Genomic DNA, 26,454 nt, shown 5'->3' with positions numbered 1-26,454 from the left:
GAGGACTTCAGGTACCGACGTGCTCCACGTCCCGCTGTCCGCCGACTCACGTCCTGGGCACCGCCTCTGAGAAGGGCGGGCGAGGAGGCCTCCGAGGCGGAGCGGATGGCTGCGCTGAGGGCGGGGCGGGGTGCAGGCTGGAGCCTCTGGGGATTGCGGGCTCTGGGGGGCATTCGCTGGGGCAAGGGACCCCTGTTGACCTCTGACCTGCGGGCCCTGCTGACGTCAGGAACCCCTGGTCCCCAGGCCCGGATGACTTATGGGACCCCCAGTCTTCGGGCCCGGTTGGCCGCGGGGGTCCCTGAAGCCCGGACGTGTCTGACGTCTGTGTCCCCGGATCCCCAGCCGCGACTGACTGCAGGGACCCCGGATTCCAGGCCCCGGGAAGCCTCAGGGTCTCGTGGAACCCGTGCACGCGCGTGGCTGGCAGTGGCGCTGGGCGCTGGCGGGGCGCTGCTGGTGTTGTGGGGCAGGGGTTGGGGTCTCCCGGCTGTCTTCGCCTCCGTCCCTGCGCCGCCGCCCACCTCCCCCCGGAGCCAGTACAACTTCATCGCTGACGTGGTAGAGAAGACGGCACCTGCTGTGGTCTATATTGAGATCTTGGACCGGTAAAGATGGGGTAGACCGGAGGGGCCACGGAAGCCACAGGCCTGGGGGCGGGCGAGCAGCAGGAGTCAGAGCCTCCTCTTACCCAGCCCCGTCCCTGCTTCCCCTGCTTCCCCGGCAATCCTAGGCACCCTTTCTCAGGCCGGGAAGTCCCTATCTCAAACGGCTCAGGCTTCGTGGTGGAGTCCGATGGGCTCATCGTTACAAATGCCCATGTGGTGGCCGATCGGCGCCGAGTCCGTGTGAGGCTGCCCAGCGGTGACACTTACGAAGCCATGGTCACAGCTGTGGATCCTGTGGCCGACATCGCCACGCTGAGGATACCGACCAAGGTGGGGCTACGGGTAGGCCGGTTGCGTTTGGTGTTGTATGTTTCTGTGCCTGGGTCACTGGATGACAGGTCTCTCATCCCCATTCTCCCCCAGGAGCCTCTCCCTACGCTGCCTCTGGGACGCTCAGCAGATGTCCGGCAAGGAGAGTTTGTTGTTGCCATGGGGAGTCCCTTTGCATTGCAGAACACCATCACATCTGGTATTGTCAGCTCTGCTCAGCGCCCAGCCAGAGACCTGGGACTGCCCCAAACCAATGTGGAGTACATTCAGACAGATGCAGCTATAGATGTGCGTGCTAGGAGGGAAAGGACGAGCTGGGTGGGGAAGGGGGGAACTGGGTGTTACAGGCACCAACTGATAGGTGGTAGAGGTTGGGCAGCAAAAATATGGCCAAGCTCATGAATGGGTTGGGAAGAGAGAGAATTTTGGATACAGTGCCTTCCTCTTGGTTCGGTCCCCAGATCTTTCCCATGTTTTCTTCTTGTGCTGTAGTTCGGAAACTCTGGAGGCCCCCTGGTTAACCTGGTGAGTGGGACATCCTTCCTTCCAGGAATCCCAGGTCAGTGCAGGGCAGCTGGGCTTTCAGTAACCCTGGGATATCTGGTGGAGTATCTGAGCAGTCTCCTATTGCCTGCTTCCCTAACCCAACACCTCAGGCTACCACTCTAGGTCTGGGGCCCTCATCCCCTGCCATGTGTTTGGGCTAGGGGACAAGGGGCTGTGTCCCTGCAGGATGGGGAGGTAATCGGCGTTAACACCATGAAAGTCACAGCTGGAATCTCCTTCGCCATCCCTTCTGATCGGCTGCGGGAGTTTCTGCTTCGTGGAGAAAAGAAGAGTGAGCCTGGCTCAGGGGGTGGGGGTTCCCTTTGAAGAGTGCTGCATGGGGGCCCAGGGGAGAAGTCATTCCTTGAAACTTGCTGGGGAGGGGTGCTGTTGAGAAGAGAGGGGTGAGGAAGGACGTAGCCAAGTGGGGCTCCTTTGTCCCTCTGTCGCAGATTCCTGGTTTGGAGTCAGTGGGAGCCAGCGCCGCTACATCGGGGTGATGATGCTGACCCTGACTCCCAGGTACAAGCAGACTCTGTGCTGAGCAGCTGGCACTTCCCTGGAGCCTGGCTTGCTTTCCGTCTATGTACCGTGAGCTGCCTTCCACGTGGGGTTCTCTTGAGTACACCTGTCACAAGATTGTGTTCATCCTGTCCCTATTCTCATTTAAAGACTTCAATTAGCCTGACCTGTTTTCTGTGTCTCTAAATCGACTTTTCACACCTGGATTCTGTTACTTCCTACATGAATACTCAGTTCCAGCCAACCTGGTTTCCTATTCCCATGTGTTTATTGATGCTGTTCTTGTTTTACATAGTTAATGTCAGACCCATCCTTCTAGACTCAGCCTAAGAGCTACTGCCTCCTTAAAGCCTGTCAGGATTCTAGAATGACATTAGAGCCTTAGCACTAGTGTCATTTACAGTGTCTGTGCACGTCCCCCCTTGTGTCTGTGCTAATACTTGTCCTGTCCATACATGCCAGTGTGTTGATGAGAGATTGACGTGAACGCAAGACAGGGACATGCCTGGGTTGGTTCATGGAACGTTCTGTGTCCTTTCAGCATCCTTGCTGAGCTGCAGCTCCGAGAGCCAAGCTTCCCTGATGTACAGCATGGTGTGCTCATCCATAAAGTCATCCTGGGCTCCCCTGCACACCGGTGAGGAGGAGACTGCACCAGGAGGGGTGGGGTGGGTGGAGAGCATGCGTCCTTGAACTGAGCCCACTACTCCCTCCTTTCCATCTCTCTCCACAGGGCAGGTCTGCGGCCTGGTGACGTGATCCTGGCCATTGGGGAGCAGCTGGTACAAAATGCGGAGGATGTTTATGAAGCTGTTCGAACCCAGTCCCAGCTGGCAGTACGGATCCGGCGGGGACCGGAGACACTGACATTATACGTGACCCCTGAGGTGACAGAGTGAATGGATCAGCAGGAGTCTGAGGTCTTGTTTCCTAGCCTAGGCTGTGAGGATACCTGGGCAGACGAGTACATGAACCAATGGGGGGCAGGTCCCTCCAACCACCAGCACCCATCCCTGGGCTCTGAAGAACTGCAAGGAGACTTTTTTATAGAAAATAAAATTATACTTAGCAACATGTTATATTCATAGTTGAGGGGGAGCTGGATGTTTCCCTCCACCAAAATGGCCAGAGGTAAAGCTGTATCCCCCTGCACTTTGGGGAGACCCTGAAGCTGACCATCCTGACTCCCTGTTCTGGAAAGCAAGCGCTGCCGCCTGGCGTGCCAGGCAGTCAGGTGCTGTTCCCTGTGGCGCGATCTGTTCTGTGTCAGGCCTGGGAGCAAAGCATCCTTAAGCTTGGCCATAGCTGCTGACAGCTGGCCTATAAGAAGGACGACTTCTGGTCAGTTCCACATCCACAGTGCGCCGTTGGATGAGAGCCATGCCTGCAGATGTCGGCAGGGTCTGTGGTAAGCTCCTGAGGTAATGGCAGCCTCACACTCCTGCCAGTGGTGGTTTGCAGAAGCCAGAGGTGGGACTTCAGACAATCTGGTTGCTGGTCTGGCCAGGGTAGCGTTCAAACTTCTTGTTGGCCTCCTCACTGAAGGCATCACCTGCAGGGGACAGGCAGTGATGAAGGCCCTGCACTGGACCAGGGAGGCAGACTCATTGTGGGCAAGGATGGGTACAAGTGGAGAGGCTGAGAGACCCAGAATGGGACAGGCAGCTACAGAACAAACCAAAGGCACAGAGTGACCGCTTCCCTCCACCCCATCCCCGTCTTCCCATCCAGTACCAATGTGGCAGTTGTGCACCCAGATGCGGTGCCCATCATATTTGCAGTTACATTTCATTGCATTGTTGGTGAAGTCACTCTCTGCTACTTCAAAGTTGGGGTTGATGACCACCTGGGAGCAAGAGAAAAGCCACTTCACTGAGGTGCTATAATCCTCAAATCGAGAGGCGTCTAGACCGTTCTTCCCACTTGCCATCTGGGAGCCCTGGATAGCCAGGCACCTGGAGGATGTAGTTTCCTGGCTTCACATCTGTGATGTCAATCCACTGACAGTCAATATCGTGCCTGTAGAGATCCCAGCAACCCACTGTGATGCCTTGTTCTCCAAAGTTGGCACACTCATACCTCTTGGAGACATCTGAGGAGATTGGCATGTGTCAGGGTTAGGACAGGCTGGGAGGCAGAGATGCTGAAGCCCGCCCAAGCCCCAACTCACCCTCCTGACACTCGGTGTCTTCTAAGCAGAAACTAGCCTTGTGACCCTCGGCCACCTTGGTGCCATTGGGGGTCAGGATATCATAGTGAGTGAAGATGTCCATGCTGTGGTAATGCCTGTGGGGACAAAGGCGCTCCTTTTTCCTCCCCTGCCCCATCCCTGTGGCCTTGCCCTTCTACCAGACCGTCTTCCTCCACTCTCACCCGTGGCACTCGTGCCACACCCAGGAGTGGCGACCAGCCTTGGGCCTGAAGTCGGCTCGCCCCAGGTTGTGGATTTGGGAGGAGAACCGCAGCAGGCGCCGATGGCCGTAAGGCCAGTTGGCTGAGCGGGCTGAGCTGGCCAGGCAGTTCTCTTCTGCAGCACAGTACAACATGTGCAGAGGCCGGTCCTCGATGTAGGCTGTCTCCTGCACTAGTGCGGAGTGCAACAGCAGGTCGGATGCGGCTGCACGCACAGAGGAAACAGGGTTAGAAGCCACTGCTGGGGGGGAAAGGGGCAGGGTGCTCCCATCCCTCCAGAGTAGAGCCCTTCTGCAGGCCTCCACAGGGACGGCCCACAGCCGCTGCCTCCTGGCTTCACTGCCCTCGCCTGCACTCACTCTCAGAGCAGATGACTCCAGCAGTGAAGCGAGTCCCTGGCCTTTTACAGCTGACATGGGTGCCATGGTGGGCACACTGGTCCAGTGACAGTTCAGTCCCTGTGCAGCGCACGCCACTCATCACCACCTCTGTTAGATTCCCTGAGTCCCAGTACCAGGTCTCCTGGGGACAGAGGGCATTGTTTCCATCAGGCTTCAGGCTCTGGAGCCTGAGCACTCCTTCCCAGTCTCATGCCCAGGCCAGCTCCTTCCCACTCACCTGTAGGCCATGGCTGGCATAGCCCAGACCAAGTTGCCGACAGACCACCATAGCTTCCAGCGTCCCCCAGTTATCCCCACAGATGAGGCCCCAGCGAAGGGACCCAGGTCCCCCTGTTAGCACCTCTACTCGTCCCTCATAACGGCTGCGGCCCCCACTGAGTCGGACCTGTAATAATAGAACAGAAGTGCTGCAAGAAGCTTTAGGATGGGGTGGTAGATGTCTAGCAGGGATTGGGAGAGGGACTTCAGGGGTGGGCAAGGGGTAGGGACAGCTGGGAGCTATGGGATGGTAAAGTTGTGGGAGGGCAGCGGGCTGGGGGCCAGGACTGGACTAAGAAGAGGGACCTGGGCACAGGTGGAAAGCATGGCTGACCTTAGTCTCCACTCCAGTGTAGGGCAGGTTGCATCGGACCGCGGCATCCTGGCTGTGGGAGCAGTCCTCGGCTGTGATGTTCCTGTGGGGGCACTTCCAGAGGGAGGACTCGTGTCCAGAGCACCGAACTTCACTTAAGTGGATGGCACCCATTCCTAGAACCAGGGGTCAAAGGTCAGAAGGCCATCATAGACTTGATTATCTGCCCAGGGGATTCCAAACCTTCCCGGGCACGTCCCCCCAGGAGTGGGTCTCCCCCACTGTTTTCTCCCACACCTGCACCCCCTCACCCTGCCCCATGCGGGCACCACTCAGAGCCTCTCGAGCAGTGCCGAAGCCCAGCTCCCGACACACCACACTGGCTGCCTGCAGGTCCCATTTGCGGTCACACACTGTGCCCCACGTGCCAGCCTTCAGGACTTCCACTCGGCCCTCTCCAGGGTGGGCCCCACCCTTCAGACGCACATGGGCCTATAGAGGAGAGAGCCGCGCCCAACAGAGGTGAATGTCAATGTCATGGAAAGGGCCAGCCATCCTTGGAGATGGGTGACATGTGGGCGGGGGAGTGGGTGATGTCAGGGCTGAGGCCCACCCCCTGGAAGATTTCTTTCTGTCCTCAAAGGTCAGGAGGTGGCCAGGCTAGGGGTTTCCCAGCTGGGGCAGGAAAAGTCAGGGTCACTGAGTCACACACCTCCCCCTGAAGCTGTGACTGCTGCTGCTTCTTCTGGCTGCTGGACGCTGCGTAGAGAGGGCCAGGCACGCAGCTCACCACGGCAGGGCCCCCCCCAGGGCACCTGGCGGTGTCATTGGCACGATAGAACTCCAGGGAACAGAGGGAGAGGTGGGCCTCGGTGCCCATGCATGCCACCCCATGCAGACCAAAGGAGTGTTGCTGCTTCTGGGCCAGCAGCCTGGGGGGACAGGAGTGAGGTGCAGTGGGGTAAAACAATGCTCCTGCCCCCAGCCCTCCCCCCACGCCATGCCGCCGCTCCTCCCTCCTGCCCCATCCCCTTTCATGTCCACATTGTCCTCTTCCCTGCTTCTGGTTCCTTCAGGAGAGATGACAGGACTGCTGAGTATGTAGACTGAAAGAGCCCTACTACCCACGCAGGAGGGTCCCTGGGGTCCCTCACCACAGAACCTCAGGGCGAAGAGGGCTAGCCTTCACTGGCTTAACCCAAATCTGTTCCCAGCGGTGTCAGGCCACTGGCCTTAAGGGACACAGAGGCTGAGGCTGCCGTGCCAATTGGACCGGAAACTAGGACTAACCAGCTGCAAGAGATGGTTAGCAGGGAGCAGCTGACACAAACAGGAAGCCTGAACAGCCTGGAAGAGCAGACCCTTCTATTATATTGAGAGGGAAGGGAGGACCAGAATCAGGATTATGCAAATGATGGAGGAAGTTATGGATCTAAATGGCTTCCCAGAGGCCCGAGGGGCTTCCAGGCCTCACACTGTGGGACACAGCATGATGGGTAGTTGCAGTAAGAACAGACCATAGGAAGGGCTGGCACTGGAGTATGGAACAGTGAAGATGCTCTGATGCAGGACAAACTAAAGTTAGCGGGACTCTATGACCAGAGAAGCAATGGGGATGTTGAGTAATTAAAAGGCAAAGACATCCCAGGACTTTGGGCTGAGCTGCATAAGCCTCTGAGGAAGCAGTCCATCCATGCTGCTGCAGCTTCAGTGGAACAAATCTGCCGCAGCTGTTTAGGCAGGAAAGTGGGACTCACAGATGTTGCAGCTTGGGGACATTGCAGAAAGATGCTTGAGAGAATGAGGAGGCTCGCTGTGGATACCAATGGAGTTGGAGTGCAGTGAGGTGTGTGGAGGAGGGAAGCATACTTCCCTTGGAACAGCAGGGTTGAGTCGAGAGAGGAAGGGAAGAAGGTGAGGCTAGCATTGGCAGAACAGGCCTGGGAGGCTCCTGTGCTGTGAGTGAGTACAGCAATGAGCCCTATCATCTGATGGCAGAGGAGGCAGGGATGCCCCAGGGCCACTGGCCATGAACACTCAGCCAGGAGAAGTTTATGAACCAAATAGATGCAAGAAGCCTGGGGACCACAGAATACCTTTGCAAGCTCAGGAGAAGTGGATCCTGAAGATCCAAGAGATCAGGTACTCTCCCAAAGTCCTGTTTGGCTGAAAACAGAGTCCAAGAGGCCATCACAGGAAAAAGGCTTCGGTATTCTAAACCCTCTCCTCCCCTTTCTCTGCAACTAACAAAATCCAAACGGCAGTGTGGCATCAGTGTGGGGTCAGCAAGGGCCACACAGCAGGCACACCGGGCAAAGATGTGCTGAGGCTCACACCTCCACAGTGCTGGGCCTGATCCTGAGGAGAGGAGGGGACAGTAGAAAGGGGCCAATTCTCCACCTGCTGCAGGAGTTCCAGGGAGGCTTGTAGCAGTCAGATGGCCTTTGGAAGACAAGTTAGACGGCACCACCAGGGCTGGAAGCCTCCTGCTACCTTAAGGCTGAAGGAGCCCAATGAGGGAAATGATGGCCCCTGGAGCCCAACAGTGTCAAGTGAGCCAGCAAGGTAGACGCTGTCCATCGCCCTCCATCGCTAATGTTCCAAAAGGGACCCGGAGTCTCATTTTATCTCAGGTAATCTGGTATTCAAAAATGTTGAGGCAAACTTAACTTTGAGGAGAGGCAGCTGTGGCACCCAAAGAAAGACGCCAGGTTACCTACTGGAGTTCATTGAGGGTAGATAGGTATAAGCACGTGGAACAAGGGTAGCCAGTGGCTGGGGAAAAATCCTCTGAGAAGCGTAACTCCCAGGGCCCAGCACAGCAAGGGCCAGCCTTCCATGACATTTTGGTAAATAATCTCCAAAGTGACTGACGCTGCTGCTCTTCTGTCCCTTGAGCCGTCCTTTCATCCAAACAGGCTGCTCTTGGACCCTTCCTGATTATGGCCTCATTTCCCCAACTTCACAGCTGTCACCCCACTCAACTCCACCCACCCTGAGTTCCATTTACCTCTTGATGGGCCCCCTGCCCACTCGGAGTTTGCGTTTAACTTTAAGTTTGGTGATTGGTCTGCAAAAAGGAGAAAGCAGTTGGTGGAGGCAGTGCTTGGATGTGGCACTTGGGAAAGGCACAGGGGCCGTTTTAGGGAAGCACCCTTCACGCAAAGTCAGGGAGAGGGCAAAGCAAGGATGGCCAGTTTGTCTGAAACAACTGACTCAGCACCATTCAGCTGTGCTGCAGGGACTCTAGCTGCTGGCCACATCCACGGTAGTGATGGACAACCTAGTTGTGTCCATCCAGGGTGGGGAAAGGTGAGAGGAGAGAGAGAAGGGGAAGGCGGCAAACTAAGGGAGGGGAAGCATTGAGATGGGGAAGGAAGAAGCTGGAGGGGCCACACTGCAGGTGGAGTGGAAGCTGTGTGGATAGGAGGTGTCTCCTCAGCTCTTCCCGCACTGTCCTCCTAGTGCTCCCTAAGGTCAAAGCTTGACCAACCCCATGCCATGCATCCCCCAGCACCCCAAGGAATGCCCTTTGTCCAGTCACATTCCTGATCCATCAGTGGGGTTCTGGGATGGACCTGGATAGGCTGCCATCCATCCATCCACCTCCTGGGGCCTCGGGGGCCAGCAGGAGGTCCTGGGGCTGTGGCCCCATTACCTTCGAAGGGCCTTGGGGTGTCGGGCTGAGCCTTTGGCTGCTCGTTTCCTCAACTTTCTGTGAGGACAAGATAATAGTGGATCAGTGTACAACCAGATGGCAAAACTGATGCAGTCAGAACCAGAGACAAGAGTTCTTCCCAGCTGGCTCAAGGATTCCTCATGGCACTAAGTTTCCCCACCGGGCCCTCCCAAAGCTCTCCCCTCCGGAGCTGCTGGACTGCATGAACACGTGACCAGGTGAGTGACAGCAGGGAAGGCCAGGGGCTTGGGGTGAATGTCCCTATCCCAGGATGTTCAGAAACTAGACTGGGCACAGCATAGCTGCTGTGCACAACACACATTGCACATGGAGGTGGGACTGAGTTTGACCTCTGCTTCCAATCCAGCCTCCTGCTGATGTGATTGACAGGCAGCAGATGATGGCACAAATACTTGGGTCTCTGCCACTCCTACGGGAGACTTGAATGAAGTTTCTGGCTCCTGGCTTTGGCCTGGTCCAGCCCTAGTAGCTGTGGGCATTTGGCAAGTAAACCAGTAGACAAAAGATCTTTCTTTCTCCCTCTCTCTGTGTCACCCTTCCTTTGAAGTAAATAAATACATCTTTTTTAAAGAAGAAATTATATGGAACCATCTTGTGTCACAGTGAATTAAGCTACTGCCTGCAACACTGGTATCCCATATTAAGTGCCAGCTGGGAGTCCCAGCTGTTCCAGCTCCCTCCTGGTGCACCTAGGAAAGCAAGACGATAGCCCAAGTGTTTAGACCCCTGCCACCCACATAGGAGACTTGGATGGAGTTCCAGGCTCTTAGCTTTGGCCTGATCCAGCCCATACACCATTGCAGCCATTTGGGGCATAAGCCATGGATGGAAGACCTCTTTTTCTCTGTGTGTCCCTTTTTCAATCTGTAACTGTCTGTTTCAATTAAATAAAATAAACAAATCTTCAAAAAAGGAAAGGAAATTGGCCCAAGGTAGGTAGAGAATAAGGGCTCCAGGATCTAGATACTAGTTCCAAATTTCAGGGGAGGTTGTTGGGATTATTAGGATTGATTGGGGTAGGAGAGGGAACTGGTCTTGCAGACATTCGGGGAGTCTGTCTGCATTATTTTTTTCAGAAATGTCCTCTCACAGAAGGTCCAGGCCTGAGGACCAGGGTGAGCTATGTGAGCAGGCCAATGGGATTTATGTGAAGAGCACCCTTCCTGTTCAGTTTCCAATGCCATACTCTTTGGTCATGCACAAGCTATGCTCACTGTTCACACTTACTTTTGGGGAAATAAATCTTTTTTTTCTTTTTAACTGGTTTCAGTAATTGATTTATTGCTCAAGATGTGACTAGGTCAACTATTTATACAGAAATAGAAAAAGGTTGGTTTCAAACAAATCGATCAACTACCCCAGCCACGTGATGGCAGTGAAAATCTGGGCAAACAGAGACTCTAAGGTGGACTATGGCAGCCAGTGGATTCTGGAGAGATTTCATCGTGCTTGGAATGGTGAGACTGGCAGCAATTCAGAACTGCTGAACTATCAAACTAGTGAGCTATCAAAGTTGTGCCCTCGGAGAATTCCCCACATTGGGGAGCCTGGGATTGGTGGGAGGCTGGGTGGGGCTTCTCCCTTTATCTCCTCCCTTAACCCAGATACAGGGGGAAAAAGAGAATGTGGAAATAATGTTCTTTACCCCTTTCCTGTAGTCCTTGACCCTTTGTGCCCTAGTCAACTATGTAAAGATTATCAAAATAAAATAGTAATTTTTTAAAAAGGTCGGTTTCTCTTTTCACCCTTCCATTAGCTTTCACGGCTCCTCGCTGTCCTATCCCACTTGCACAGACAGCCTCAGGTCTTGCCAGTCTGTTCCCTGGAGCTCACAGAGTTCCCTTTCACCATCTCAGTTGGCCCTCAGAATGCACTCCTGGGGCCCGGCGTGGCCTAGCCTTGAACGCCCTGGGATCCCATATGGGCACCGGTTCTAATCCCAGCAGCTCCACTTCCCATCCAGCTCCCTGCTTGTGGCCTGGGAAAGCAGTTGAGGATGGCCCAAGGATTTGGGACCCTGCACCTGTGTGGGAGACCAAGAGGTTCCAGGTTGCCGGCTTCAGATCGGCGCAGCACTGGCCATTGCGCTCACTTGGGGAGTGAATCATCGGATGGAAAATCTTCCTCTCTGTCTCTCCTCCTCTTTGTATATCTGACTTTGTAATAAAATAAATAAATCTTTTTTTTTTTAAAAAAAGAATGCACTCCTGGCCAACCAAGTCTCTTGAGCAGTCATATTTTGACATAGCACATAGGAAGAAGATGCACTAGGAGTTCATCTTTTTTTCACCTGCTTATTTAATTTGCTTGGGAGGCAGAGAGACTGTTGAGTGACAGAGAAATCTCCCTTCTGCTAGTTCACTCCCTAAATGTCTGCGACAGCCAGGGATGGGCCAGACTAAAGCCATTAATCCAACCCAGGTCACCCATGTGAATGGCTGCAACCCAACCACATAAGCCAGCCTCAGATGTCTCTCATGATACACATTAGCAGAAAGCTAGGCTGGACGTGGAGTTGGGACAAGAACCCAGGCGCTCCCACACTGGATGAAGGTATTGCAACAGGTGCTCTCACCTCTGCACACTCATTCCCACACTAGGTTTCATATAGTTAAACTGGTCAGGATCTGTTCGGGATCAGTGCATCACCTCCTTCTGAGGATGAGCCAAGTTGATCTATCTGTTGAAGCACCAAGAATATTCAATATTCTGAAGGACTCTACAGCTCTCAGGCTCTGGTCTGAGACACTGATAAGTGTTTAGAACCTTTCATCTTATAAATGGAATGTAAAATTTTCTCCCAAATGACTTTTCTTAATCATACTGGAAATCAGAAGTAAACGGTTTTCACATATACATTCTTTCCTCCTTCTAAATTTCTACAACTTTCATGTGTTCTAGAGTGGAACCACAAAGCAAGTTTAAAAGTGATAAATACATCAGATTCTCATTCCCAAACTCTCATTAACTTCCTCTAAAAACCATCTGAAGATTTTTTTCCTTTCAAGAGGCTGGAGTTGCTTGTAACTGTCTTGGCTTCTTTCACACTGTTACTTACAGGCACGCTCCTTGGGCCCGACTTGACCTGTGGAGGCAGATCCCTAAGCCCGCATCGGCACATCACCCAGGGCTTCTGCCCTCTCTTCAATGATTATCCTCCCCAGCCTTCACAACCCAGATTCAGGATGAGATGCAAATGAGCATCAAACCTTCCCCCTCTTTGAAATGACCTCAGACTGTCCTGCTGTGGACAGCTCAGGGCTCTGACTTCCCAAGGACCGCCCTTCTCTGGAACCAGGTTCCATTAGCTTCAAATCCAGAGATGTGGATGGTGCCAACCTTCACTCAGGGCCTCACATCACTGCAGCCCCTCTTCTCTCACATTCTGTCAGTCATCTTACAATTGTTCACTCCCCTCCATCTTTGCTGTCCCCCTGCTACTAGACTTCATTTTTTAAGATTAATTTTATTTTTATTGGAAAGTCAGATATACAGAGAGGAGGAGAGACAGAGAGGAAGATCTTCCCTCCCCATGTGACCACAACAGCCGGTGCTGCGCCAATCTGAAGCCGAGAACCAGGAACCTCTTTCAGGTCTCCCACGCGGGTACAGGATCCCAAGGCTTTGGGCCATCCTCGACTGCTTTCCCAAGCCATCATCAGGGAGCTGGATGGGAAGTGGGGGTGCCAGGATTAGAACCGGCGCCCATATGGGATCCTGGCGTGTTCAAGGTGAGGACTTTAGCCACCTAGGCTACCATGCCACGCCACAAAGGCTTCATTTTTACAACAAATTCCTATCCAGTCTCACTGCTGCTAGACTCTCCTCTCTCCAATTCACTACTAGGCTTTCAAAAAACACTCTGACTTAATCACTGTCCCACATAAATACTTTTATTTTTAATTTGTTTTCTTTAAGACAAAGGCCAAATTATCCAACTGGGCAGTAGATTTTCTGGCCTCACTCTCAGTTCAGATCTTTTCCTCTCTATTGCTCAGTGTAAACCTTCCACTGTTGCCTGCTCACTGAGTTCCAGGTATCACCTACTCCTTGCCACCTCTGCCAGGGCTCCCACTGACTCCCGTGCTGCTCTGTCCTTGTGTGGCGGATGTCCTGGCAGCACTCACTCAGTTTCTCTCCTTGGCCTCCAGGCTAGTACACTCTCTTGACTTCTTCCCCACTCAGTTTGTATTTTGTTGTTATCTTCCCAGACCTCTTAATAACCAAGCTCCCCCAAGTCTAGTCCAGCCATCCCCTCTTTTGCTTTCATTGACACTTGCTCCTTTTAGGGATGCTAAGTTTCAGGACTTCGCATATTTTTATTCTCCTGAACTCCAGAGTCATATAACCTCACTGGCTGGTTCAGCCTTACCATTCCATTGTCTTGAAGAACATCACACTTAAATTTCCAAACAGAGTTCCTAATCTCTAATCCTCCTTCCCATCACCACACCAAACATGCTCCCTCCTCTGTCTTCATCAATGGAGGAGGCCAATTCTGTACTTAGCTGAGACCAGAAACTCTGAAAGGCTACCCAACTCCTCTGTCTCCTTATACCACATTGAATCCATCAGCAAACTAACTCCACCTTTAACAGTACATAGAAATCTCTGTCCCCTGGTCCCATCATGCTTCACTTACTTTGCTCCGTGTTCAGGAGAGAACAACCTCATCAAGTCACCCTGCCTTCTTGCTTCTCCTGTTTCCCTTACAGTCTCTTCTTAACAAAACAGCCAGAGTCCTACTTTAACAGTGACAACCAGATGTCACACCTCTGCTAAAAACTCTAGCAAGTCTCCCCAGTGGCTTCACTCCAGCAGGCTCCCACTCTGTCCTGCCACCTCCTGTCTTACACCTCTCCTCTTCTGGGGCACTCAGCTCCAACCATCAGCGCCTGAGAGAGACAAGCATGCCTTCCCCTCCCCGCCATACAAACACACTCCCAGGATGTAGTCACTTATCACCCTGCTTCCTGGAAATGGGAGATGTCTAGTTAGATGCATGGATGCATAGTATGTGCCCTCAAAGGCTGTAAATCTTTTCTCCAGTGACACCTTTTCAGAGGGTCTTCCCTACTCCCACTTCTTAACCCCTTCCCTGCTTTAATTCCTCATGATTTCCCAGCCTTATATTTTATAAGTTCATTTACTTATTTTCTTCCTCTCCTCTGGTTATGTGATGAGGGATTTTTGTCTGTTTTGCTCACCATGAAGCCCACTGTTGCTAACAGAACCTGGGAAAGAATAGGTTCTCAATAAATACAGTTGTTCATGCTACGTGCATGGCTTAGGAGGAGTGCCAAGGAAAGCCTCAGAACACTTCAAAACCTGACGCTTGCATTAGGAAAGGTAAGAATGGGGGGACAGCCGGGGCATCCAGCACACAGCAGTCTGCAAATATTCAGAGGCTCTGGGCCAGATCAAGTGCAATTCTTGGAACTGAAGGAACCTTCAGACGTGTCTCATAGCCAATCTAGGGAAAATACGAATAAGTATGGAAAAGACTGGAGCCTGGATAAGGCACTGACTTTCAAAAAGAGAAAACTAAGGATAAATGATATCCTAGAACAAATGACAAAGTCAAAAGTTTGTGAGCTTTATGAGAACCATATGATGGTTCTTAGAAACCTAAGGGGAGTTCAGGAAAAAATAAGCTGAACCCAGTCTGCTATTCTTTTTTTTTCTTAGCCGGGGGTGGGGTGGGTGCGGGGAGGGCAGGACGGCTGGAGAATGGCTGTGAACACAATATATACAGATCTAAGCAAAGGCTAACAAAACCTCTTGTGATGTTATTATACATAACGCGATTAAACGTTGGCTACAACTTCCTGATTGATGGAAGAAACAAGTAGAAGCCCAACATCAACCTAAAGGAAATTTTTTTGCAAGAGGAGTTAGCCTTTGGTTTCAACCACTCCAACAACAACGCAGGCCTGCTGATGGGGCCAGGAGGCACAGCTGCTCTTTATCTGTCCATGAGAGTGGGAGGCTGGGAGGGAGGACAGGTGGAAAACCAAAGATGCGCCAGGGGCCCGACATGGCTTTTAAGTGATGAAAAGGGTCAACTCAACTTACTCAGAAGTCTGAAAAGTTCCCTCTACAGAACTAAGGACAAGAAGAGCTGAGTTGTGCTTCCACGTGAACACAGATCTGCAAGCGCAGCAGTACGCTGCCCGACAGAAAGGTAGTGAGAACCACCTATCTACCACGCCACACCACGCTGGAAGTGGTTTGCCAGTAGGAAGCCAGCTACCTGTCAAGAAACCTTCCAGCAGCAAGTACTCTCAGAAGGGCTAGCCAAAGCGATCTGCACAAAAGCCTGCAGGAGTTCCTCATCTTTGTATGGTTCCAAAGGCTAATTCTCAACATGGCCAAGTTAGACGTACCAGCGAAGGGACACGCAGTAAGCTCAGAACCGTCCCCCACGGCGGTTTGTTATTCTGGAAGCCGGCCCGCACGCTAGGGTTCCAGGGCAGGGACAGAAAGACGGGCGCCTGGCCAAAGAACATTCTAGAGAATTCGCTTAGCTGTCCAGAGGAAGTGGACGGCCTGGACTGAGGGCGGAATCTGGTCTTTCCCGGTGCCCAACGATCCTTTGGGATCGACCCCGTGACGAGGGGCGCCACCAGCTGGTCACTGCCGCCTCCGGCGCGGAGACCTCAGGTCGCGCGCTGACCGTTCCGAGGCGCTTCCGAGGCTGGCCGCGCGGGCGCCGTCCTCGTCACAGGGCCCATGGGCGTGGCCTCGCGGGCCCTGGGCGTGTCCCCTAAGGCCCTGGGCGTGGCCTCGCTAGACCCGGCCTCTCAGCTGACCGGTCCCTGACGTGACTTGCGCCGGCGCCTGTCCACACTAGTGAGAATGGTAGCCACACCGTGATCCCCTTTGGAGATCTGCTTCGGGAAATCTTTCTTGGTCTCACTAGATTTCCCGACAGTCTAGCCTCGCAGCGGCCTCCATACTGTCCCGCATACCTTCGGCCGCTCCGCCCGGCGCCCAGTCCCTCACCTGTAGAAGGCTGCGTTGACCCTCTTTTCGCTGGGGAAGCCCAGCATCCCACAGACCACGCGGGTGTTGTGCGCGCTCCAGCCTTTGTCGCACACTTGAGACCAGCCGTCAGGAAGCCGCACTTCAACCAGGCCTTCAGTCACGGGCAGGGGCCGCCTGCCCCAGCCCACGGCTGGGCGGAGTCGCACCTCCTCCACCTGCAGCTGCTGCTCCACCTGCGGATGGGACCAGAGCAGGGCCAAGAAGCCCAGTAGCATCTTTCGTGCATCTTGTGCCCTAAGGAACCCTTAATGGCGTTTCTGCTTGCTGTAGCCCAGGGGTGGGATGGGATGGGGACCAGAAAGGCGCTGTGGCTGCTCCGGGTCTAGGGTGTGTGGACGCTCCCGCCACAGCCAAAGAGGAGGGCGGTGCTGAGCTCCAAGAAATGAAGGATGCTGCAGGCGCATGCACACCGCCCAGAGTAGGCAGAGCCCAGAGTAGGCAGACCGTTGCGCAGAGGAGGGGGCTCGGTGGGAAGAGGTGAGAGTGAAAAGGAAAAGGTTTTCGGAGAGCGCAGGCAGGGTCTCATGAAGCAGTTGGGGGCTCACAGCAAGTTTAGTAACCTGGATCTTACTGCATAAAGCCCTGGATTTTACAGCACCCGGGGCGATGGCTTTGTTGCCCCTTCTTCCAGGCCTTACAAAGATCCCCAAGGTGGATGGGGGAGATGCTATGGGGTTCCCCAGGATGGGAGCCCTCATCTTCTAACTACCCATCCATTTAAGCTCACTGAGCACCCCGCCCCACAGCCCTCTCTGGCCATCCTGTGCGTGCCTCGATGACGTTGGAGTCTGAGAAGCCAGGGAGGCGCTGGTCCTTGCAAATGACACCGGCGTCCTCGTCGTGGGTGCAGTCACTGTTGCCCCAGCCCCGGGAAGTGCACTCGGCCACACTCTGCTCATTGCCACTGCAGCTGAGGTTGTCCAGCCAGATCCGGCCTGTGCAAGGGGAGATATGGAGACAGAGCAGCGTGGGAAGGAGGATGAGGGAGCCATGGCAGGGCTGGGGACAGCAAGTAGAGGGGTTCATGCCTGACTAGGATGACTCTGTTTTAATGGCAAGAGGGTAAGGAAGAGATTAGGAAAGGGAATGGGGGTGATCAGGGGTGACTCAGGAATTTGATAAGGGGCTCAGCGGCAATGTGGTCCAGTGAATTAAGCCACTGTCTGCAATGCCAACATCCCATGTCAGAGAGTTGTTTGGAGTCCCAGCTGCTATACTTTGGATTCAGATCCCTGATAATGTGCCTGGGAAAGAAGGGAAGATGGCCATTTTGGGCGGGGGGGGGGAGGGGTCTCTGGGTGGGGGAGGTGGGGAAGCACAGCACAATGGCTCAACTAGCTAATTCTTCACCTGCAAATGTCAGGATTCCCCACCCACCCTCCATCGCCTGGGAAAGCAGGGAGGATGACTCAAAGTCTTGAGACCCTGCACTCGCATGGGAGACCTGGGAGAGCTCCAGGCTCCTGGCTTCAGAATGACTCAGCTCCAGCTGTTGTGGCCGCTTGGGGAGTGAACCATCGGACAGAAGATCTTCCTTTCTGTCTCTCCTCCTCTCTGTATATCTGCCTTTCCAATAAAGATAAATAAATCTTTTAAAAAAGAAAATAAATAAAATAAAAAAGGAGGGGAAGATGGTCCAAGTGGAGACCCAGATGGAGTTACAGGTTCCTGGCTTCAGCAAACAAACAATCGATAGGGTGAACAAAAAGCCAGGAACCAGCATCTGCCCCAGTCAGGTCTTGCCCACTCAGTGATGGATACAATTAACCAAATGTTTGGTGAAGCCATGAGCCTATTCTTTTTTTTTTAAGATTTTATTTTATTTTTTATTGGAAAGGTAAATACAGAGAGAAAGATCTTCCGCCTGCTGGTTCATTCCCCAAGTGGCTGCAACGGCTGGACAGAGCCATTCTTAAAACAGAGCCGCCAGAAGTCCCTCTTCTATGTGAAGAAGCTGGGTTCAGAGAGGTTATGTAACTTGGCCATGACTACACACCTGACCCTGGGGGGCTGAGCAGCCTGATCTCTCGTGGGAGCTGGCAGTCCAGGTTCCTTTGGCCCACTCTCACACTCTCCCACGTGCCTCTGCTGCCATCTAGCCTTGTTCTCCCAGCCTGGGTCAGAGGCAATACCACCCATGTCCTCTCTGAAGAGGGTGGAGCCTCAGAGGTCACCATTCCAGCCAATGTGCAGGACCCTTCCCCTCATCCAAACCCTGGTGGGACTGCCAGCTTCTGCCAGGGTGCCTGCCCCCTGTCTTACTTTCAGAAAGGCCCTGTGACTTGGCTGTGTTAGCCCCAAACTGATTCGGTTCTGTAGTGCCACCACAGAGCCCTCCCCTCGGTGACTGCCTCTCCAGTGTTCCGAGACATTTTGTGAGGCATTTTCCTTTCTCTGCAAAAGGCTGTTTTCCTTGCCTAGTCCTCCTTGAGGCTTGGCTTCTGAGTCATGCACATCTGGCAGTCCTGCTCTGACAGTGTTTCTGTTTTCTACTGTCCCTCCTAAATATGGCTCTGACAAGTGACACGGTGGTTCCAGGTGTGATCTAGCTTGTGGGCACTGGGGGATCAGCTGCAGGTTGTACCCACTCCGTTTGTCCATCCTCCTGTGGGTTCATACCTTGAGAACCCCTGCAGGCCTCAGTGGGGACTGCCTGCAAGTTCCCACCATCCACACTTGGACTTATCATTGCTCCAGCTTGCTGGTTTTTGCTCTAGCCTGTGGCCTAGTTTTCTTATCTGCAGTGTCTGTGACCCTGCATGCTTTGAGACATCCAGACAGTAGTATTTACTTACTCTCAGCTTCCCATGTAACCCACGCCAAATTGTTCTTTCTCTCCCTTCCTTCTTATTCATTTACTTATTTGGCAGAGAGATTGAGAGTGAGCAAGAAATCATCCTGTGTTTTGGTGTACTACTCAAACGGCTGGAACAGCCAGGGCTAGGCCAGGCTGAAGCTAGGAGCCAGGAGCTTCGGTCTGGTTTCTCCCCAGGAAGGGACTCAGGCATTTGGGGAATCTTGTGCTGCCTCCCAGATGCATCAGCAGGGAGCTGGATGGCAGTGGCATAAGCAGCAGCTTAACATGCTGTGCCAGGACACTGGCCTCCCACCTGGAGTCCCATTATTCAGGGCTCAGCTGTCTGGGCTGTCCTGTGTGCTGTTTGTGGAGCCATGCTTTTAATAGCAGATGGGAACTCAGACATGACCTAGTCACTGTGCACATGCTGCAGCTCAGACTCACTGAAAGCTGACTAGCGTAAGCTCATCTGGTTCTGGGAAATAACGATTGTGGTTGGTGGGTTTTCCAATGGGTTGATTTTGACACCAGCTGTTCTTGATGTCCTCTGTCCCTATAACTGTGCCATCAGGTATCCCGTCTCCCTTCACTCAGCCAGCACCCAGCCTCTGTCCTGACCATGGCTCACCTGTCCCAGGGCCGTATTTGGCACTGTGTGTCCAGCCCGTGGCCTCTGTGAAGCCCAGTTCCCGGCAGAGGACGTGGGCAGCTTGCAGAGTGAAGTCATCATCACAGATGGTGCCCCATTCCCCAGCACGTTGGATCTCCACGCGGCCCTCGTAGGGCTTCCTGGGGAAGCCAGCCAGCCGGAAGCGCAGCCCCTCACTGCCAGGCCGCTTTTCCGGGCCCGCAGACGGAGATGGGGACCCCCAGCAGGAGCTGCACAGCAGGCACAGCAACAGCTCCCAGGGAATCCACTGCCATACACGAAGGGGCCACATGGCGGGCAAGGCCTGGGTGCTCCAGAGAGAGAAGGGGTGTGAGACAAGCTGAGACTGAGTGAGGCTGGGCTGGGGGTTAAGGTGGGGGGAGCGTAGAGAAGTCATGGAGGGGAACACACTAGGACCAGAGTCAAAGACAGCCCAGGGAGAAAGTGAGAGACAGACAGACAGAGAAACACCAGATCAGACAGGACCACAGAGTCACAGATGCAGATTTACAGCCACGGAGGGAACAGAGTGAGGGATGCTCTCTTTGCTTTCCTATGGCATAAATCCTTCACCATTACAGTTGCCTGCTGGTATTTGCCCAACAGTGCTTCTTAGATGTCCATGGATTTCGAAATCCATGGATGTTCAAGTCCTTTAGATAGAATGATGTCGTGTTAGCATCAGTTCTAGATTACCCCCAACATCCAGTGTGGTGTAACGACTATGAAAACAGGGTCACCCTGTATTTTGGGGGGAAACATAGTTCAGGGTTCAGGACCAAGGCAGTTCCCCCCACCCTTCCCCCAGCATTTTCAGTCTGTTGTCATGAAGCCCATCCAAGCTGAGGGGCCAAAGTCTACAGTCACAGCCACATGTCCTATCCCAGTTATGCCACCATTGCCACTGTTCCCTACTTATCTCCCATAGCCCACAGAAACCCAGAGATGAAAAGGCAGTGATTAGAGACCAAGAGTCAGGGAATGGTCAAGATAGAGAGAGAGAGAGAGAGAGATATGAAAGAAAGAAAGAGAGAGAGACCCAGACAGACAGGATGTGAGGGGAAGGGGGACTGTGGGAACAAAACAGCCAAAGCACACAGAGCGCCAGTCTGCACTGAAGTGGCAAGGAAGCCGTGGGTAACAGATCCATAGGCCCACACACAGGGCTTGACAGGAGCCAACAGGCAGGCACCCGAGGGACCCAGATGACCCCATTTAGCCAATCTGCTGTCAGACTGCAGAGCTGACTGTGGGGAGAGGCAGGCCGCGGGTGGGGCGTCTGAGACATGGATCTCAGGCCCCTGGGGTCCATCCTGAGCCCCATCTGGGCTGTTCCCCTCACCCATCGCAAGAAGGGCAGACACCACAGAATGCACGAAAGAACCAGCAGTACAGCAGTGCAGCGATGGGTCAAGGGTCCCAGGGGGAGCCAGACCTCCCGCTGGGCTGGGTAGGGTGGAGCTGTTTTAGTCTCCAGCCAAAACCGCGGTGCCAGTCACCAGGCAACAGGAGGCCAGGGCTCTGCAGGGTTCCTCAGCCAAGGCTTTCTCCGTGTGCGCCTGAGAACAAGCTTCCCGCAGCGATGGGGCCCCTGAACATGCTTCCCCCAACCCAAACAACTCAACAAGACAGCTTTGTTCAGGGACATTGGAGAGCGGGGAGCAGGGACTGGGCCTCACAGGGGAAGCCCTCCCATCAGGCCCCTCCCTACTGCTTTGCACCCCCAGAATGTACATCCAGTCCCCACTCTCCCTTGTGTCTCATCAGCTTGCCAACAGCCAGACTCCCTGCCGGCGGGCTTTTCCCTGCCCCACCCCCGGCACCCCTTCTCTCTTGGCCCCTCCACCATGCTCTCCATCCCCAAAACCCCTTCCTTCGGCGGGCCCGCAGCCGTCTCCCCCTACCTTTGGCTGAGCAGGGCCCCAAGCACTGGGAACAGAGTTCTGGTCCTGCAGAGCAGTCCTAAGGACTTCCAAAAAAAGTGCTCGGCTAGGGGCGACTGGACCCTCCCTCCCCCTCTCTCTGGTCGTCCCTCCCACGTCCCCTTGAGCCCTCCCACATTCCGCTTTCTCCGTTCCTCCCGGCCAGTTCCCTCCTCTGCGCCTGTAGGTCCTCCCCTCCCCCGTGGAACTGGCCACCGCCAGCGCCACTCCCCCCTCCCTGACCCCCAGGCCGCCTCAAAGGAACGTTCTTCTCCCGAAGGTTACGGGCCCCGGGGGACTGCAGTCAGGAAGCTGAACTTGCTAGTGGCCACGGGGCGGCGGAAAACCTCCCAGCCGTGCTGCTGGCCTTGGAGCCCAGCTCAGCGGAGATTAAACAGATTCACTCGGGTTGGCCTTGGGGCGGGTCCACCAGGGCAAGAGAAGACCTGAGGGCCCACTGGGCCCCTTCGCTGCTGTTTCGGGGTGATGTCACGGCCTCCACTCTGATGTCACCCTGGGCATATGACATCACGCGCAGCCCCGCACCCGAGTGCCAGGGCCGCTTGGCCGATACCAGGATTTCTCTCTTTTGAGCCACTTGTGCTCGCCAGAGGGGTGGGCAGGGGTCTGGAGCTGCGCTGTCGGGCTGACCTGGAAACTCCGACCCCTTCGTTCCGGCTCGTCCGCCCCGACCCGGCGCCACCTCGGGGTCCGGGTGGGAGGGCGGGGTGACGGGAACGCCCCCGGCAGGCTCGGCTCCGCCCCAGCTCCGCCTCCAGTCCGCGGGGCCAGGAAGCGCGGAAAGAACCGCCCGGGGCCATGGACGGCGCGGTGATGGAAGGGCCGCTCTTCCTGCAAAGTCAGCGCTTCGGGACTAAGGTAGCGGGGAGCCGAGCAGGGCATGCCGAACTCCAAAGGGACTATAAGGGAGTGAAAGGAACCGAAAAGAGGGAGGGGGTCGGGCACCGGGAGCTGGAGAGCCCCACGACGTGCCCGTCAAGTTGCCCCACTCACTGGCGAGAGGCGTCTTCCAGTCGGGGTGGCACCTCCTGGTCCCGGGGAGACCGAGCCGCATCCTCTTCGGGAAGCCCCAGGCCCTAAGTCGGCTTGCGGGGTTGTCTCCTTGCCCCCCAGGGCCTGGGCCACCCGCGCACACCGGCTCCCTCCCCAGTGTAGCTTGCTCTCTCCCTAGAGATGGAGGAAGACCTGGGCGGTGCTCTACCCGGCCAGCCCCCACGGCGTAGCACGCCTGGAGTTCTTCGACCACAAGGGGTCGAGCTCTGGAGGTGGCCGAGGGGGCTCACGCCGCCTGGACTGCAAGGTGATCCGTCTGGCCGAGTGTGTGAGCGTGGCCCCCGTGACTGTGGAGAGCCCCCCAGAACCTGGCGCCACTGCCTTTCGCCTGGACACTGCGCAGCGCTCGCACCTGCTGGCAGCCGATGCACCGTCCAGTGCCGCCTGGGTGCAGCTGCTGTGCCGAAACGCCTTTCCGGTGAGGAGGCCTGACCTGAGGGGCGGTGTGGGACCGGGGCGGGGGCAGCCGCCAGCAGTACAGGACCTGGGGACTCAAGACTCCCGAATGCAGCGTTGAGGGAATTACACAGCAGCGGATGCTCTTATCTCTTTTTGCTAACAGAAGGGCAGCTGGGCACCGGCGCCTGCCGAGAACCCTCCGCAGCTTTCTGCACTGAAGATGCTGGAGAACTCGCTGTACAGCCCCACCTGGGAAGGTGCTGCCAAGCGCGGTCGGGGATGGAGTGGGAAGCTGGCATTTAGAGGGTTCAGGCACCCATGGTGGAGTAGGAAGTCTGAGATTGGCTTCCTTGTGAGTGCTTGGACACTGCTCCCCTAGGTGCCCCTGCCCTGTGGGGCTTTTTTTGCTGGACGCTGGTGTAACTGTGCATTCCTTCCAGGGTCCCAGTTCTGGGTCACCGTGCAAAGGACAGAGGCTGCCGAGCGCTGTGAGCTGCATGGCTCCTACGTGCTGAGGGTGGAGCCCGAAAAGCTCACTCTCCTGACAGTGGGGGCCCAGAGTCAGCTCCTGGAGCCGCTTCTTTCCTGGCCCTACACTCTGCTGCGTCGCTACGGCAGGGACAAGGTGGGGTGGGGGCGGGAAGGGGGAAGGCTGGCTGGGAGGACCACGCAGGTGGGGCAGGATGGGGGGGACTCTGCTCTCTGCTGGTGACCCCACAGCCCTACCAGGTGGTACTCCCTCCTAGGTACCCTAACAAGTTCAGGCCCTGAGGTGCGGCACATCCTGGTAATGAATCCCCTTCCTTTGTCACCCTCCACAGGTCATGTTCTCTTTTGAGGCGGGTCGCCGCTGCCCCTCTGGCCCTGGAACTTTCACCTTTCAGACTGCACAGGGAAATGACATCTTTCAAGCAGTCGAGAGTGCGATCCACCGGCAGAAGGCCCAGGGAAAGGCAGGACAGGCACACGATGTTCTCCGAGCTGACTCTCAGGAAGGAGAGATGGCAGAGGGGAAGCTGGCTTCCCCACCCGGCCCCCAGGAGTTGCTGGGCAGTCCCCCAGCCCTGTATGCTGAGCCCTTAGACTCCCTACGCATGCCTCCAGGCCCTGCCCAGGACTCCCTGTATTCAGATCCTCTGGACAGCACTCCTGCAGGGGCAGGCCAAGGGCAACAATTGAAGAAACATCTCTACTGGGGCTTGTATGAGCATGTGCAGGAGCAGTTGCTGAAGACTAAAGTGACAGACACCAAAGAAGACCCCATCTATGATGAGCCGGAAGGCCTAGCCCCAGCCCCTCCCCGGGGCCTTTACGATGTGCCACAGGAGCCCAAGGATGCATGGTGGTGCCAAGCTCGAGTGAAGGAGGAGGGCTACGAGCTCCCCTACAACCCTGCCACTGATGACTATGCTGTACCACCCCCTCGGAGCACCAGATCCCTTCTGGCTCCCAAGACCCAGGGCCCAGCCTTCCCTGAACCCGAGATTACAACCGGCAAAGGCAGCAAAGGCCATGGCTCAGACACTGTCCTCTATAGCCAAGTCCAGAAGTGTGGGGCTTCGGGCAGCTAGGACTGTGGGCAGTCTAGGGCAGGGAGTACCAGGATTGAGGTCCAGTTGGTGGGCTCCACCGGAGAAGCACAGCAAAGCTGGGGTTGCTAATGGAAGGGAGGTGGCACTGGGGACCAGAAAAACCTGCTAGAGCCAGTGTGAGCCCAGGGGAGCAGAAGGACTAGAGATGGAAGTCCAGGGGAACTGGATCTGTCCTAGGAAGTCCTAGGAAGTCCTGGGAAGTGGACCAGCTGGCAAGGCTGGATGATTTGCTCCAGGGAGGGTCAGCCCAGCCCCTCCCCAAGAAACAGACAGTTGCTGGACCAAGACCACAGAAAGGGGAACTTGGTCAGAGGGGACAGTTTTGGGGGTGCTGTATGAAGGCTGAAGGCAGCTAGCTACTGGACTGTGCCTAGATCCTTAACCCTGCGTGGTTCTTTGCCTTAACCCTATATGATTCTTTACATTTAAAATGTAAAGATTCTTATTAAAGTCAACTTGGATTTCAGAAGTCTGTGTGTGTGAATAGACAGAGGAGACTCAGGGGTGCTGGGTGCGAGTGGAGGGGTCCATGGAGTGGGGCAAAGGTTTCAGGAGGGCCAGGCTGAGCCTGGGACTGTGGGTGGAAGGCTCTAGCCTCCCCACTGCCCTTCTGTGAAATGGGCTCTGTCACAGGGATGTCTGAACCAAGGTAAGCTTCTCCAGCACTCGGTGCAAATGTGCAGCATGCAGAAGCACCTTGTAACTAGCAGCTGCTGGCACAGCTGATTGGTAGATGGGGTGGGGAGAAGGAACAGGACTGTGTCTCCTGTTCTTAACTAGACTATCTAAAATACTTTTAAAAATTGTGGAAAATGGAACTTAAAAAAATAAGTGCCTTTTGGTGCAAAATGTTGTTGAAACACACATTTCCACAAACTTCCTGAAGAATGCACGTTTCCTAGTGTATGCCCCAGCCTCATGTCACACATCCTTGGCTTGTGGGAACCAGGCCCTTGACTGGCTGGAGGCTGGAGAGAGTGCAGTGTGGAGGGGGTGCAGGAAGGGCGGCAGCTCCAAGGAGGCTTGGGTTTCAGCCCTTCTTGTTTTTCAGAAAACCCCTTCCTTGTTCCTGGGGCCCAGTTTCCTGAGGGTGAGCTGACCTCTGGCTGCTTATATAGAACTGCCACAAGCCATTCACTGCTCACTCCCAGTGGCGGCTCACTCAGTGTTTAATGTGATCCAGGTGAACACTGTTGAGGGCTCCGCTGGAGCAAGGGCGGGGTTAGCACCTGGGACAGAGGTGAGATTCTTTGCCATTGGGTCTGACCATGGCTTCGAGCACTGGGATGCGCAGGGTGGCTGGGTTCTGGCTGCTGTTGACCTAGGGCCCTGATGTAGCCTCTTCTTCCTCCTCCTCCTCAGAAGACAGGATGATGGCTTTTGAGGAAGCCTTGCTGGTTGCTAGTTTCTTGGGGGCTTGGCCCGTGGTTACTGTCACGGGCAGGGGGGCCACTGTGGCTCGAACTCTATGGGTCTGCAACTGTCCGGCCTGCAGAGAAAGCAGCCAGAGCCTTCTCTGAAGCCAGGGGGCATGAGCTCCTATCCCTGCCGTGTCCTATCCCCTCCTGGAGTGACAGTTTAGGCCTAGGCTTGGGCCTTCAATGGCCTGGTGCCCCTAATCTGGCAACCTGCTATGAGCTCACTGGTGAGAGGTATCTTCCAGTCTTGGGGTAACACCTTCTGGTCCTGAGGAGACGGAGCCACATCCTCTTCGGGAAGCTCCAGGCCCTAAGTTGGCTTTCAGGGTTACCTCCTTCCCCGCCTGGGTCTGGGCCACCCGCCAATTTATGGTGGATTCCACTCCTTTCTTAACTGACCCAAGTTTAGAAATAGCTTCCCTGTATCATTTAGCTAAGACAAAAGGGATGCTTTTCTAAAGGCTCT

The 26,454-nt window shown here is 55.0% G+C and overlaps 4 protein-coding genes across 10 annotated transcripts in view; 2 read left to right on the top strand and 2 right to left on the bottom strand.

The window, feature by feature from the left end:
- The first annotated feature begins 26 nt into the window (after window positions 1–26).
- Window positions 27–3,080, top strand: HTRA2 (HtrA serine peptidase 2). Its single transcript, XM_004590699.3, has 8 exons — window positions 27–608; window positions 734–938; window positions 1,032–1,226; window positions 1,431–1,463; window positions 1,671–1,776; window positions 1,937–2,006; window positions 2,548–2,643; window positions 2,740–3,080. The coding sequence occupies exons 1-8, from the start codon at window positions 106–108 to the stop codon at window positions 2,903–2,905; spliced, it is 1,374 nt and encodes a 457-aa protein (XP_004590756.2). The 5' UTR covers window positions 27–105; the 3' UTR covers window positions 2,906–3,080.
- Window positions 3,061–21,617, bottom strand: LOXL3 (lysyl oxidase like 3). Of its 7 annotated transcripts, XM_004590701.4 has the most exons (14): window positions 21,488–21,617; window positions 19,563–19,894; window positions 16,909–17,072; window positions 16,096–16,310; window positions 6,103–6,322; window positions 5,702–5,882; window positions 5,412–5,566; window positions 5,037–5,204; window positions 4,778–4,940; window positions 4,380–4,623; window positions 4,177–4,292; window positions 3,962–4,098; window positions 3,741–3,852; window positions 3,061–3,558 (listed from the first exon to the last, which is right to left on the bottom strand). In XM_004590701.4, the coding sequence occupies exons 2-14, from the start codon at window positions 19,873–19,875 to the stop codon at window positions 3,485–3,487; spliced, it is 2,262 nt and encodes a 753-aa protein (XP_004590758.1). In that variant the 5' UTR covers window positions 19,876–19,894; window positions 21,488–21,617; the 3' UTR covers window positions 3,061–3,484. The 7 variants fall into 7 exon arrangements, with proteins under 7 accessions (XP_004590758.1, XP_058523697.1, XP_058523701.1 ...); XM_058667714.1 differs by lacking the exons at window positions 16,909–17,072; window positions 19,563–19,894; window positions 21,488–21,617 and adding an exon at window positions 8,401–8,460 and having other exon boundaries at window positions 16,096–16,371; XM_058667718.1 differs by lacking the exons at window positions 16,096–16,310; window positions 16,909–17,072; window positions 19,563–19,894; window positions 21,488–21,617 and adding exons at window positions 8,401–8,460; window positions 15,477–15,684.
- A 418-nt stretch (window positions 21,618–22,035) lies between these two features.
- DOK1 (docking protein 1) lies at window positions 22,036–25,039 on the top strand. Its single transcript, XM_004590784.4, has 5 exons — window positions 22,036–22,384; window positions 22,698–22,997; window positions 23,142–23,235; window positions 23,419–23,603; window positions 23,800–25,039. The coding sequence occupies exons 1-5, from the start codon at window positions 22,325–22,327 to the stop codon at window positions 24,547–24,549; spliced, it is 1,389 nt and encodes a 462-aa protein (XP_004590841.3). The 5' UTR covers window positions 22,036–22,324; the 3' UTR covers window positions 24,550–25,039.
- Window positions 25,040–25,797: 758 nt separating this feature from the next.
- M1AP (meiosis 1 associated protein) overlaps window positions 25,798–26,454 on the bottom strand; it is a 68,556-nt gene continuing 67,899 nt past the window's right edge. The window contains exon 11 of the mRNA XM_004590785.2: window positions 25,798–26,059. Within this exon, the coding sequence (XP_004590842.2) occupies window positions 25,892–26,059 (168 nt within the window). The 3' untranslated portion in view covers window positions 25,798–25,891. The remainder of the gene's footprint in view (window positions 26,060–26,454) is intronic.

Source organism: Ochotona princeps, chromosome 8, assembly GCF_030435755.1.
Source record: "Ochotona princeps isolate mOchPri1 chromosome 8, mOchPri1.hap1, whole genome shotgun sequence".
In the NCBI taxonomy this organism is placed as follows: domain Eukaryota; kingdom Metazoa; phylum Chordata; class Mammalia; order Lagomorpha; family Ochotonidae; genus Ochotona; species Ochotona princeps.
Note: the sequence above shows the minus strand (reverse complement) of the source record. Positions and strands in the feature narration are given on the sequence as shown.

Bases quoted from the DNA above. Each gene is read 5' to 3' on its own strand.
- HTRA2 (XM_004590699.3), top strand. From the start codon at position 106: ATGGCTGCGCTGAGGGCGGGGCGGGGTGCAGGCTGGAGCCTCTGGGGA. The intron at 609-733 runs GTAAAGATGGGG...CGGCAATCCTAG, and splicing joins TATATTGAGATCTTGGACCG to GCACCCTTTCTCAGGCCGGG. The intron at 939-1,031 runs GTGGGGCTACGG...ATTCTCCCCCAG, and splicing joins CGCTGAGGATACCGACCAAG to GAGCCTCTCCCTACGCTGCC.
- LOXL3 (XM_004590701.4), bottom strand. From the start codon at position 19,875: ATGTGGCCCCTTCGTGTATGGCAGTGGATTCCCTGGGAGCTGTTGCTG. The intron at 6,323-16,095 runs GTGAGGGACTGG...CTGTCCCCCCAG, and splicing joins GTCAACGCAGCCTTCTACAG to GCTGCTGGCCCAGAAGCAGC. The intron at 4,624-4,777 runs GTGAGTGCAGGC...CTGTGCGTGCAG, and splicing joins TGGAGTCATCTGCTCTGAGA to CCGCATCCGACCTGCTGTTG.
- DOK1 (XM_004590784.4), top strand. From the start codon at position 22,325: ATGGACGGCGCGGTGATGGAAGGGCCGCTCTTCCTGCAAAGTCAGCGC. The intron at 22,998-23,141 runs GTGAGGAGGCCT...TTTTGCTAACAG, and splicing joins TGTGCCGAAACGCCTTTCCG to AAGGGCAGCTGGGCACCGGC. The intron at 23,604-23,799 runs GTGGGGTGGGGG...CACCCTCCACAG, and splicing joins GTCGCTACGGCAGGGACAAG to GTCATGTTCTCTTTTGAGGC.